Here is a 12,629-nt window from a genome sequence, read left to right as displayed (position 1 = left end):
CCTGACTCGCCATTATGGCGCCTCCTGCTGGACACTCAGGGAATTAGCTCAACTCACTCCTAGAGCTCGCCTCTCTGGCTGGCTTCTCACCTGCTTTACCTGTTTGTTCTTCGCCTTGCATCAGGCACCCTTCCCTCTGAGTACTGCCCTTCCACAGTGCCCCCACACACTAGGGCCCTCCCCCACAGGGAGCCCCCAGCCCTCTGTACCCACCTTGCCTCAGTGACCCACTTCCAGTCTTCAGCTAGGCCCTTGAAACTGCAGTTTGAAATGGCCAAACCTGCTGCCTTCTCCTAGCCTGGCTGTCTCCCTGGTACTTTCAGGCCTTGCCTCAGGCCCTGCAGCCTGGGAGCTTGCCTGGCCAGAGCTCCCCAGCTCTGCCTGCCTTTCCCAGGCATTGCTCTGTCTCAGGAAGCCTCCAGCTTCCCTAGCAGCCAGGGCCCTGCAACTCTCTAGCTGGAGCAAACACAAGCCTGTTTCTGCCCCTTTAGGAGCACTTATTTATACAGCCTGCAGCTGGGCCCTAATTGGCAGAGATGTGCCACAGCTGTTGGCTCCCCTCTCCACTCCTTCCTAAGCTGCCTGTGATGCTTGTTAGGCCAGTGCGGGGCAGATACAATGCCCCTCTGGTCCGAACTGCCCTAAGTGCTGTGAAATGAATGGCAGCATCTCAATCCAATGCCTCGGGGATGGGAGTCCTCCTTGCAGACCAGTCACAACCAATGGGCCCCCTTGGGGACAGTCTCAAAGGACAGGCAGAGGTGACCCGCCCTCTCTCCACGGGGCCGGCCCATAACATTTTGGCACCTGAGGCAGGGAGGTCAAATGATGCCCCCATGGCCCCTTTTCTCCTGCCTGCCTGTGATGTCTCTTGTGCCCTCCTTCCTCCAGCACAGCACTCCCCCATCTCTGCATCTAGAGCAGAGAGAATACACAGGCACCAGCAGCAGACACAATTTTCTGCACTCTGGGTCCTAGTGGTGCCCTTCCCAGAGTCTGGCACCTGAAGTGGCTGCCTCAGTTTGCCTCATGGTAAGGCCAGCCCTGTCTCTCCAGCACCGAGGGGACACACGCTCCGGGGGCAGCGCAAAGGCCGTACTATTGCTGCCCATTCGGCATGGCCTGTGGCTAACGAGAGAGCTCTGGTCCCTGTTCTCTCCTGGCACTAGCCGACATGGCCACCCTTTCGTCCAGGAGGAGGGTCTTTCACTTTTCCTGCCCCTTCCTCCGTGCATGCACCTGGGCAGAGTTCCTCTGGGCGGCCGGTCCCCACTGACTTCCCCATCTCCTTGTCAGGGCAACGGGCGTTTTCCAGGGGGCTCGGCTCAGTGTCTCCCTGGCATTGCCTGTTTAACCCTGTGACGTGACGCCCCCATCCCCATGTACTCGCCTTCTGGATTCTGGGACCACTCGCTCAGCCGAGGGAGCCTCTCTCCCCCTGCCTGCTCCCTGCTCCCCACGCCTGCTCCCTGGGATGCCAACAGGCCTTTCCCGAGTGCTCGTTTCACAGCGTCGCAGTAAAACGGGCCAGAGTGATGTGCGGAGGGAGGGAGCGTGTCACTAAGGGGGAGAGTCAAGCGCTCCTGGTGACAGGCTCTTCCCCCTGGGACCGGACAGTCCAGAGCCGACCACCTGGCTCTCTCAGTGAAGTCATCAGGCCCTACCCGGCTCTCCCGCCTTCCTTGCTCAGGCCGAGGGCGCCATCTGCTGTTTGCCGAACAAGGCCCGTTCCCCTCCTTCCCTCCGAAATGCAGGGAAGGTTTTAAAAGTCCGACCCCTGAAAGCTGAGCCCTGCCAGCGGCGAGCGCCCCAAAGTCAGGGGCCCAATCCCCCAAGTCATGCTGTTGGCTTAAGAATCAGGAATAAACCAACCGGGGAGTCTCTTTGCCTTCTAACTTCTGCATCTTTAGGCCACTCACTTCACGTGTCTAAGCTTTTTCTCGGTAGTCGTTTGGGTAGGAAACCGACTGGCTCACTCGCCGTAAAAGCGGAGAGTCCTACGCCCCCCGTTTCTCCGGGGGCTGGGGATCGGAGTTGCGCATCAGACGTTACAAGCTGCGGCAGTGCCAACTCACCGGGGTGGCGGGACCAACCCGCTCATTCCTGTCACCAAGGAAAGGGCTCGTGTGGGAGGCGAGGCCCATCCAGAGAAGAGACTTGACTTGAGATGGGGACTCACCACGAGGATCTCTGCGGGAGTGTGGCTCGTCCCACCTGGTGCTTGGGCAAATTCCTCTTGAGAGGGGGCCATGATTTTTTTACAGCCACTTCCTCACAGCACCTGCATCCTCCATTACCCTGAAGTCCTCTAGGCTTCATCTTCACTGTGAGATCTTCCGGCATAAATATGCTAATGAGTCACTCATTAGCATAAGTTGTGATCTCATTAGCATATTTTTTGCCATTTCTTTTTGCGCAGTAAAGAAGCTCGATGTAGACCTACTTATTGCCTGGTCCACACCATGCCGGGTTGATGGGAGAAACTATCTCATAGAGTCCCCTTACTCATCTCATTCTGGTGGAGTATGGGAGTCAATAGGAGAATGATTGTCTGTTGATTTAGCGGGTCTTCACTAGACCCACTAAATCCATCTCCAGTGGATCAATTGACACAACGTCGATCCCAGCTGTAGTGGACAGGAGTCCTAAGTATAGCACTTGGTATTTTGTTGAGTTTCATCTTGTTGAATTCAGACAAATGGAGGATTTGTCAAGGTCCTTTTGAATTCCAATCAAGCCCCCCAAAGTGCTTGCAATCCCTCCCAGCTTGATGTCGTCTGCCGATTTGAACTGCAGATTCTGCATGCCAGTATCCAACTCGTTCATGAAAATATTGACTAGTAGTGGACCCTGGATCAGTGCTCCCTCTATGTTTTCCCACCTGTGAGTGGAGTAATGTGCTTATGTGCACCAGTGTGGAGGGGATGTGTGACACGGAGGGGGTGTGTGACACGGGGGGGTGACACGGAGGGGGTGTCACATCACCTTCGTATGGGGGCACCTAACAAAATCCATGTGGCAGGTGTAGGATCAAGAGGTTTTGAGTGTGGGAGGGGGGGAAGAGGGCTGGGGAGCAGGAGTGGGAGGACTCCGGCTGGCAGTGCGGGCTCTAGGATGGGACTGGGGTTGAGGTGCTCAGGTCTGGAACAGAGGGTTGGGGTGCAAGGGCTCCAGCTGGAGGTGCAGGTGGGGTGGGGTGGGGCTCAGGTGAGGTGCTTGGTGTTCAGGAGAGGGGCTTAGGGCTGAGGGCTGGCATGCGGGGGGGGGGGTCTAGGCTCTGGGTTTGGGGTTGGCGTGCAGGAGGGGGCTCAGGGCTGGGATTTGGCATGCAGGAGGGGGGGCTCAGGGCTGGGGGTTTGAGCTTTGGGGTGGGGCTGGGGGGAAGAGCCCACACAACCTGGGAGGAGTTTAACCCGGGACTGACCCTCTGCCGGACACCCCTCGATGCAGTCTGACTCTGACCCCTTGATACCTCCCTTGAGTAGAGTCTTCCATTGATGTCCGCCCCGGGGCAGCATGGGGGGACGGGCCCTCATCACCCCAGGCCTGGCCAGCCTCTGTGGGTGGGGAAGGAGAAAAGCCTTGGCAGGCGGCCACACTTGCAAGCTGAGCTCTGCCCTCAGGCCGCTGGGTTGCTGTTTGTTGTCTCCTTAGCCCCCAGCAGCCTTGCTTTGTGCTGTCCCTTCAGCCCCCCCCCCCCACCAGACAAAGGTGTGAGCCCTGGGACCTGCTGCTCTGCCTCTCCCGCGCCCACACAGGAGGGGCCGGGGGCGGGACTTGGCTTTCGCTTGTCAAGTTTGCCTTCCCTTTCAGCTTTCCAGCCCAGGTGGCTGGGTGCCCGCAGATTGGCGGCAGGGTGGCTCGGCAGCTGGGGGCCAGGCCCCGGGGGGGCAGCGAGAGCAGAGAAAACCGGGGGAGGAGGGGGGAGCTTTGCAGGGGCCTTCCTCCCAGCCCCTCTGGGAATGGGTTTGCTGGGGCCAATCAGCCTGGAGAGGCGAGGAACAAGCTTCTCTGAACGGCCGGAGAGAAAAGGCGCCGGTGGGGAGTAATCGCGACGCGGCTCCTGCCGAAGGAGCCACAAAGATCCGACCGGCCCTGGAGGAGTGACAAGCACGCGGGAGGTTACGGTAGGCAAGTACGGTTCCGTGCTGGTTAACTGGGGACTGGTCCGGTGTTTCTGGGGCGGGGGGGATAACGTTCCTTAACGCCTTTGCTTTGGCAGGTGGCACAGTCTAGGGCAGCGGGTTTCCAGCTGCGGGTTGTTACTCAGTGCTGGGGGGTGGAATGTCGGGCGCTGGGGCTCGTTGCTGCAGGGGGATCAGGTGAGCGGGGTGAGTGGGGGAGCGAAGGCAGCTCCCTGCCTGTCCTGCACCACAGACTGCGCTGCGCCCCAGAAGCGGTCGGCAGAAGGCCCAGCTCCTAGGGTGCACACAGGGCTCTGTAAACTGACGCCATCCTGGGCACTCCCATTGGCTGGGAACCTGCTTCTGGCTACTTCTGGGGCGCAGCACGGTCTGTGGTGCCAGGAGAGGCAGGAAACTGCCTTAGCCCCCCAGCCACCAGTGCACTTCTGACTGGGAGCCGCCCGAGGTAAGCCCCTACCCCAGCCCTGACACCCCCAAAGTCGGAGCCCCCTCCTACAGCCCAAAGCTCCTCCTCAGCCCCACCCCGGAGCCCACACTCCAGTCAAATTATGTTGAGTTGCGTCATCAACATTTTTTTTCAACTGGGTCATGAGAAAAAAAAGTTTGAAAACCGCTAGTCAAGAGACAAAAGCAAGTAAGTGGGATGCCTGGTTTCTAACCCTAGTTTTGCCACGGTCACCCTTCCCTCCCCGTTGTATGTCTTAAGCCATTTGCCCTTTGTACCTTAGCTTTCCCATCTGTGAAATGGGGACAACTTGCATCCCTCACGAGGCATGGCGAGGATTAATGACAATAGTCAATTCTTGCCAACACTACAGAGATCTCCAATGTGTTCGTTAAACGCTAGTGTTGTTACTGGCATCAGCAATTATAAACAAGGGTTAAAAATAAGTGTATCCAAAGCATAGACGTGTTATCAACTGTCCGCAATGACTAGCACGTTGTTGTCAATGCTCTAGGAGTGGACACCTGCGAAGCAAACCTGCAGCATGGCTTTAGAAGTGGACTACACGGGCGCAGCCAAAGAATCAACCCTTCTAGCAGGTAATTGGTTTATGAATTTCCAGGGCCATCTGGTAATAGTGAAATCTAGGTCCATTTTTATTTTAAACCAAAGATTTTTACTTAGAAGAAGCTGGCGGTGTTTAGTTCCCCTCCCAAAACAGTTACTAGGTAAGGACAGGGATTGTTTTGCAAAAAGAGGTTTCTCAAGTCGCCTTTCATACATCCTTTCTGCTTCACCCTCTGTGTGTGATGGTGTCTTCATTGCAAAAGGCAGGTGTGCTTTTATACGGAGACCTTTCTCTCAGTGTAAAAACCTCATGGAGGCAAGGCACTGACACTTGAATTAGTCAAAGTCCATCCCAGGTTTGCATGTGCTCAAGAGAGAGGGGGTAGGATTTTGACCTCACTTTAACGTGAGTTTTTTTTTATGCGATGTACTTTTTTGGTAATTAAAGGCAGGGCCTGGTCTTGCAAACCTGCTCTCAGACAGGTAGCCCGACGGGCACCAAAGTAAGTAAGTTTAGCCCGACAGGAAGAAGGGTGGCAAACTCGGCTCCGTTTTTACATGGCCAAAGTTCCCCATTGTCCTGAGTGGACGTTCTGCATTTCACAAGCGGCCCCAGGAAGCACCAGCTCAAAGCATGTTTGAAATAACCCAGCCGCTGCCGTCGTTCTACCAGCTCCCAGGGCATAATGCGGGGCTCCAAGAATCTAACTAGCTTGCCTTCGATGGTACTTGTGGGGAGATAAGCTCCTTTGAGGACAGGTGTCACTGGGTGCTGTCACATCACGGGTGCCTTCATTCTTTCCCCAGATGTGGCTTTGGCATGGAAGAGTCTTCGCAAGGCCAAAGGAGCGGTAAGTGAGGTTTGTTCTGATGCTTACGGGAAGAGCAGGCCTGCTCATGGGCGGATGGGAAGTGGGGGAAGGGGTAATTGCCTGGGGCCTGATGACTCCCAGAACTCCTGGCTGCCACCTCCGCTATTGTGGCAGTGCTGGTGGCTGGAGACACCGGAGCGCCCCACACTAGGGATGTTAAATTTTGATCAGCCGATAGGGCGCCTCCGCCTTGGAAGCCCAACCGCTGTTGCTGCACTTCAAAGGTGAAAGCGCCACGTGGAGGCCGGGGTGAGCTGGGGACTTCCCCACTGACCCTGGGCTCCATGCGGCACTGCTGCTTTGAAGCACACCTTCCTCTCCCCCCCCAACCCCGCTGCCTCTTTCTGATAGAGGCAGCAAGGGGGGGAGCGATCAGTCAGCTAGCCTGTTGACTAATCGTTCACATCCCTACCCCAAACCGTGCACTCTCGCCAGTTATAAGCACCCTCGGAGGATAGGGGGAGCTCTACCATCTGGGCCCTGCCCCTTCTGCCTCAGGCCACGCCCCTTCCAGGTGGGCGGAGCCACCCCCACATTGCTCTGGAGCTCAGCAATCCTGTCGGGTTCCCTGGGAAAAAGCCTCTGTTTAAACGAAGTTTTGCCTAAGTGGTGGCTGAAATCCCGGCCCCACGGGTGTCAGTGAGGTGGGGCTTTCACCCTGCATCTCCAGCTCTGGTCTCTTTTGCTCTTATGGCAATAATCAGAGGCGATGTATGCGGACGGCGGGGGGGGGGGGGGGTACACACACACACATGGGTCACGTGCCCCCGCCCCCGGAATTACGGCTTGACTTGTACTGAGCATGCTCAGTAACATCTGCTGACCCACTGCCCTCACTCGGCCCTGACTATTGGCAGAGATGGGTTATCTCTGGCAATAGTGAAGCATGATAGTAAGAGAGTTGGCCCTGATCCTGCGCACACTTATGCACGTGTTTCACGCTAGTGCTCTGACTTCTATGAGGCTACTTGTGGACTACTTACACGTCTAAGTGTTTCCAGGATCAAGGCCCTGCATTGTCACCGCACAGTTGTGTTTACTGGGTGGCTGCTGTAGAATACTCCTGATTTACACATTCCTCAGCAGGATTGGAATTGGGTTTCACTTTATACCCCAATGCACAGACTCACTTTCCTTAACCCGCCCATTAGATAATTGTAACATTAATTTTAATAAATGCTTTTAAATCTATTAAGCATGCCAGTGTTGATAATGGAGAGAGGTGTTTTTGTCTCTTATCTTTCCAGTCTACTGCTTTCCTTCCAACGGTAGAAAATACCAAACATAACATGCCTAGACATGCCGGTGTTTACATGCAGAGTAGCTGGGGAGGAGAATTAATCAGAGAAGTAACATATGGCAGCAAAAGGCAACCAGAGAAATGCAGCACATCTATGTCCCTTTTGTAAAGGAAATTTGCCTTTTTTACAGTTACAGCGAATTGAAAACAAATTTGACCATGAAGACTGGAATTATGCCAAAGCACAGAGAGCCAGGAAAAAACTACTATGCGAAAGGAGTCTGGGTGAGTTCTGATTTACTGGAGAAACAATGCTGGGATTGATTGGCTGATTGTCTGGAGCAGGGAGGAGGAAACAAAGGGGAAGGCTACACAGCTCTTAATGAAAAAGAGCTAAACTGGAAGAGGGCTGGTTTTCACTGCAGAAAGGTGTGATGTTTACCCCAAAGTGGCTAAGGAGGTGACATCCAGTGGATATCAGGTGCAGGAATTCTGTGCAGGTAACTCAGGCAGTACAGTGTTAATTTCAAATAACTACGCCAAGGTAACAATTACCTGTGACTCATCTCCATTAGGATTTTACAGCAGGACAGTGGTTTCCGTGTCAATACACATTGTTATGGCAGCAAAGTCTCTAAAATCGTTCTCTAAAAGCCGAAAGAAGCTAAGGAAAGAAGCAGGGAGTTTCACCAGATCACGGCTAAGATCAAAGTGACAAGAACTCAGCTTGTTGGTTTTACTTTCACGTCGGCCAGGAACTTGTTTTTCAGAACTGAGTTCATTTGTAGCCAGGCATTTAAGCTGGTGACTCTTGTAGTTATGGATGCTAAGTCTGCCCGAAGCGCTTGGGCACTAGGGTTGCCAGATGGTTTAACAAAAAATACTGAACACTCCATCCCTCCTCCCCCGCCCAAAAAAAACCACTGAGGAAAAATTCTGTTGAGCAAAAAAAAAAAAGAATAACAGACACTCCAGGCGAAAACCGGACACCTGGCAACCCTGCCGGGCACTGCAGAATTCTCAAAGTGACAGCTTAATTCTGAGGCTCTTGGCTTGCTAATGGGAAAACATAACGAGGCATAGGGGACTGAGACAGCTTCCAAGGAAAGGGTTAGTGGGGACAGGATAGGAGGGTGAACCGGGGGCATGAAGGAGAGGTTCTGAGACCAGGATTTGCCAAAACACCACAGAACAAACTGATTCATGTGCAAACCCAGAAACAACCCTGCCCAGAAGCTCAAAGGCTGGGCCAAGTCAGGACTGGCCCTCTCCAGGGATTTGTTACTGTGCGCTATTCCTCATGGATGAAACTGTACCGGTGTGTTTAAAGGGCCAGATTTGGTCTTGACAGCGCTCCCACTAAAATCTATTGTGCGGTCTTCAGTCAAACTTCATATTAGTTCAAGAAGACTCTCAGACTCTCATTGTTTTGATTGTGTTGTGCTTTAGAAACCGACAGCGGCCAAAAGGAAACTGTTTCAAATGAAATCAAGACTGAGGAGAGCTGTCTATCCTGCAGGTAAGTTACACCCATATCTGATTCTCCAGCTGGGGATAGCTGATCTTCTTCTTGTTGTGCTCCTTCTTACTACATATTTTAGAAATGTGTCTGTCTGTCCATCCATCTGGCTGTGAGTCTGTTCAAAAACTCCTCCTAAACCGTAAAAGCTAGGACCACCAAATTTGGTAGGCGGCTTCCTCTTCTCATAACTTAAAGCAAGGTCAGAGTTTGGTTGTGCCAGGACATTGGGATGTGCCTGGAATTCGATTGTTTCTCATAAAATGGAAAGGGAGGAGTCTAGTATGAGGGAAAGTTATTCCGTAAAATGACCACAGGGGGCAGCAAGGAGACAGAGATGTGGACCAGGATGGCTATTACCCAATTGGGCCAGCAGGGGATGGAGTGGAGAAAGGGACAGCTATTTATTATATATTTCAGAGAGTTTGTCTGTTTGTGTGTCTGTTTGTCTGTCTGTCTGTCTCCCAGCCGGGGGACATGCACTTTCCCCAGCTGTGCCTATTGCTCTGAAGCAGCCATGGAGAGGTGCTTGTCACCTGGCCCCAAAGTGCTGTAGTGAGAGAGGGGCGAGGTGGTCCTCTCTGCCCAGGGCAGCCGGCACTCTGAACTCTCATCCACAGCCCCACCCCAGAGCAATGATTTAAATGAAGAAAAACAAAACATATTTCAGTGAAGGACCCAAGTAGTGCCGGGAAACCTAGTGAACACGTATTTTGAAAGTGCTTTCGGGTCCTTGGATGCTGACACCCATACAGAGCAAAAATCTCGGACGTGCAAAACTTTTTTTTTTTTTTTAAGAACTAAAGCTACTAAATCGTTTCACCGTAGGAAATCTCACCTGCAAGGCCAGTGAGATTTACTAGTTGAGATGTTGAGCCAGCTTGCAGATTTACTAGTTTATCTTCCTGATGAGCCTCCCTGCATAACTTAACCATGGCTTTTAATAACTCAGCCAGACTCAGTTTCTTTTTTTGGTAGATTCTCCTATGGCTCCTGGTTTTCTTTAATTGGCAAATATTGAACTCAGCGATAGATATGCACTTCTCCAGGAAGAAGCCATAATGGTTCAGTGTGTCAGAGACCCAACACTGCTCATAGGTAATGGGGAATTTCCCCTTTTCCTCAAATAGGAGGGATTTGTGCACCTGATTAGGAGGACGGGGTATTCTCTCCGCTGAGTGCTACTAAGAGGTTAAAGCAGTGGCTTCTGGGATGCTGTTGCAGTCTGTGCCACAGACTTGCTGTGTGGTCTTGGGCAAGTTCCTCTTACACCATGCCTCAGTTTCCCTTTCTGTTTTACGGATGAATGCGGGTTGTTGGGAGGCTCTGAGCTCCTCCACCGGACAGGGTGAGAGAAACTCCAATGAGCGTTGAAATAAGAACTGTAATAGGCCGTTTGATCATTCCTTTCCCAATAGTTCAAGGTGCTCAGGGTCCTTTTCTTCTTTCTGAGCAGGGGAAATGGAGCAAACGTTTTCCCCTTGTGGCCAAAGGGCCATTCCTTTCAGAGTCGTGCTGTGAGAAATGACTCACCCAGAATGGTGCTTCTGCCTTGCAGCCAGGTGCCAGCCTCTGCCACATGCAGCCCCAGCCGAAGGGAAGCCCGGGATGGCAGAGCTGCAGCTGGCACTCAGCCTGCTCCGGGGACTCTCCGCGTCCTGCGAAACGGGGGCAGTTTTAGTGACACAGGCGAGAAGAGCCCCACCGAACCGAGGGGGGAAGCCCCCCGCTCCTCACAGCATCTGCCCTCTTCCCCGGAGCAAGTCGCCCCTTGTGTGGCCTGGAGACACACTCCCCTGTGCCCACCAGCCCCGCTCGCCAGGCGCGCCCTCTCTCCCGGCCGCGGCCCTGTGGCTCAGATGCTGGAGGGACTGAGGAGAGGGTCACCCGACCACAAGCTCGAGCGACTCAAGGAGAGAATTCGGGAGCAGAAGAAGCGACACCAAGGTCTGATTCGGGGAGCGAAGCTGCCCGGCGCGAGCTGCCCCGCAGAACTGCTGCCGCAGCGGCCCCTGGCGAGGAAGGTTCGCAAAGTGGCATCTGCGCCTCCAGCCCCCGTTTACAGAGGTCAGTGCTAATTGTGTTCCTACAGCGCTGCCCCGGGAAGGGCACCCGCGGGGCAGGGCAGCCCGCTGCAAGGTGCTAGCAACAGAAGCTTTCCCCTTGCCCGGGGGACCCAGCTCCTCTCTCTAGCCCTGGGGCTGGGGTGGGGCCCGTGATACCAGGCGCCAGAGCAGGGATTGCTACAGCAAGGTCAGTTTTCTGGAGGGTGGTCATGAGTGGCGGGTGAAGGCCCAGCTGGGAAAGGCAGTCTCCAGCCCCGCCCCTTCCGCCTGAGTCCCGCCCCTGGAGCCAAGCCCCACCCACCCCCAGTCCAATCCTTCTTGGCCACCTGGAGCGCCGGGGTTGCTGTTCAGCGGCCTTGGCGCCAGCTCTGCCCGGCGGCTGGGGAAGATGGGTTGTCACATCGTGGGCCCAACTTTCTGGGTAGCCAGGGTGCGTAGGCAGTTCTGGGAAGGCTGTGTCTTCCCTTGCCTCCATTACCAGCCGCCCGTGGCGGAGGTGTATAGAGCGGCTGCTTTGTGTCTCTGCTCCTGAGCCCTGCTACTCTTTTGGACTCCTGATAACTAAGGTTCACAGGCCTTATGGCCGAGGGATACAAGAAATGGGCCCAGGAACAGTGACGTTATTGCTATCAGCATTAGTTGAGGACAGCCGCATAACTAACCCCCTGGCTTCCCCAGCACCCCACCCTGTCCACATCACACCTTCACGTCCTCTGTGGGACATGCCTGCCTTTTCTCCCCCTACTGCCCAGGAAGCCACTGATGAGTTTTTTTCTAACATGCCCAAGCCTCTTGGTAGCTTTCTGGCATCAGCATTTAAATCAAGCATCTGTCACAAGAATGTTTCCTTGTCCCCCCGTCAAATACAGAATCCTCCTTCCAGCAGCTTCACACACCAAGTCAGTGGAGGGCCACCACTGACTCATTGGCCCTTGGGTTTCACATCTGTGCTCACAAATAGACACAAGAGAACTTGCTTAGGTTGTTGTCTCCATCGGGTGGCTGCCTGGACAGAGTTCGAGAGCTGGATTCTGCTCCTTGGTGACACTTTCCTGGGTGACTTGGAACAAGTCATTTCCCCACCTCATGCCTCAGTTTTCCTGTCTGTGAAATGGCAATAATGATACCGTGTCAAGTGTTTTAAGATCTATGCATAATGGGTGCTAGACGTGAGCTAGTTATTACTAAGGAATAATAGAGGAAGTACCTGTATAGCAGTGGTGGGCAACCTGCGGCCAGCAGGACCACTGCTTTCTGCAGCTTCCACTGGCTGGTAACAGCTAATCACAGCCAGTGGGAGCTGCAGGAGCAGGGGGGTTATGCCTGTGAATAGTCAATGTCAGCAAAATGTTTCGTGGTCTTCCAGTGGATGACCCTGATGGGCTGCCCACAGAGTGCCCACCACTGTTTAGAGTATCAAGTCTCAGAGGGTTGCATGTTGAATAGTGAGAGGTAGCTGTGTTAGTCTGATCTTGCTAAAACAAAAGGAACAACGATGTAGAACTTTAAAGACTAACAAGATGGTTTACTAGGTGATGAGCTTTCGTGGGCCAGCCCCACTTCCTCAGATCATATTCAGATGTATCTGCCAAAACAACGAGGAGTCCCGTGGCACCTTAGAGATGAACAGATTTTTTAGGGCATCAGCTTTCGTGGGTAAAACCCATTTCATCAGATGCATTGGAGTGGAAATTACAGAAAGAGGGGTGTGTATATATATATATAGTGCTTTTCTGAAAAAAAGAACAAGGGTGCCGGTACTAAGGTTGCCAGAT

General features: G+C 53.7%; 2 protein-coding genes across 13 annotated transcripts in view; one reads left to right on the top strand and one right to left on the bottom strand.

Moving 5' to 3' along the window:
- Window positions 1-2,254, bottom strand: part of INPP5E (inositol polyphosphate-5-phosphatase E) — a 30,696-nt gene extending 28,442 nt beyond the window's left edge. Inside the window, exon 1 of one of the 2 annotated variants that reach the window (XM_075905574.1) lies at window positions 2,076-2,254. The gene's annotated coding sequence lies outside the window, so the exon portion shown is untranslated. Of the gene's footprint in view, window positions 1-213; window positions 437-2,075 lie in introns of those variants that run through there. The other variant, XM_075905573.1, reaches the window with a different exon arrangement.
- Window positions 2,255-3,355: 1,101 nt separating this feature from the next.
- Window positions 3,356-12,629, top strand: part of CCDC187 (coiled-coil domain containing 187) — a 90,064-nt gene continuing 80,790 nt past the window's right edge. For 7 of the 11 annotated variants that reach the window (XM_075905559.1, XM_075905564.1, XM_075905566.1 and 4 more), the window contains exons 1-6: window positions 3,356-4,131; window positions 5,105-5,189; window positions 5,965-6,017; window positions 7,461-7,554; window positions 8,719-8,788; window positions 10,347-10,855. In XM_075905559.1, coding sequence (XP_075761674.1) covers window positions 5,135-5,189; window positions 5,965-6,017; window positions 7,461-7,554; window positions 8,719-8,788; window positions 10,347-10,855 — 781 coding nt within the window. In that variant the 5' untranslated portion in view covers window positions 3,356-4,131; window positions 5,105-5,134. The remainder of the gene's footprint in view (window positions 4,132-5,104; window positions 5,190-5,964; window positions 6,018-7,460; window positions 7,555-8,718; window positions 8,789-10,346; window positions 10,856-12,629) is intronic. The other 4 variants (XM_075905567.1, XM_075905560.1, XM_075905558.1 and 1 more) reach the window with 3 other exon arrangements.

Source organism: Pelodiscus sinensis, chromosome 22 (assembly GCF_049634645.1).
Source record: "Pelodiscus sinensis isolate JC-2024 chromosome 22, ASM4963464v1, whole genome shotgun sequence".
NCBI classification, from domain to species: Eukaryota; Metazoa; Chordata; order Testudines; family Trionychidae; genus Pelodiscus; species Pelodiscus sinensis.
The sequence above is the reverse complement of the archived record's forward strand: the minus strand, read 5'-3'. Positions and strand labels throughout refer to the sequence as shown.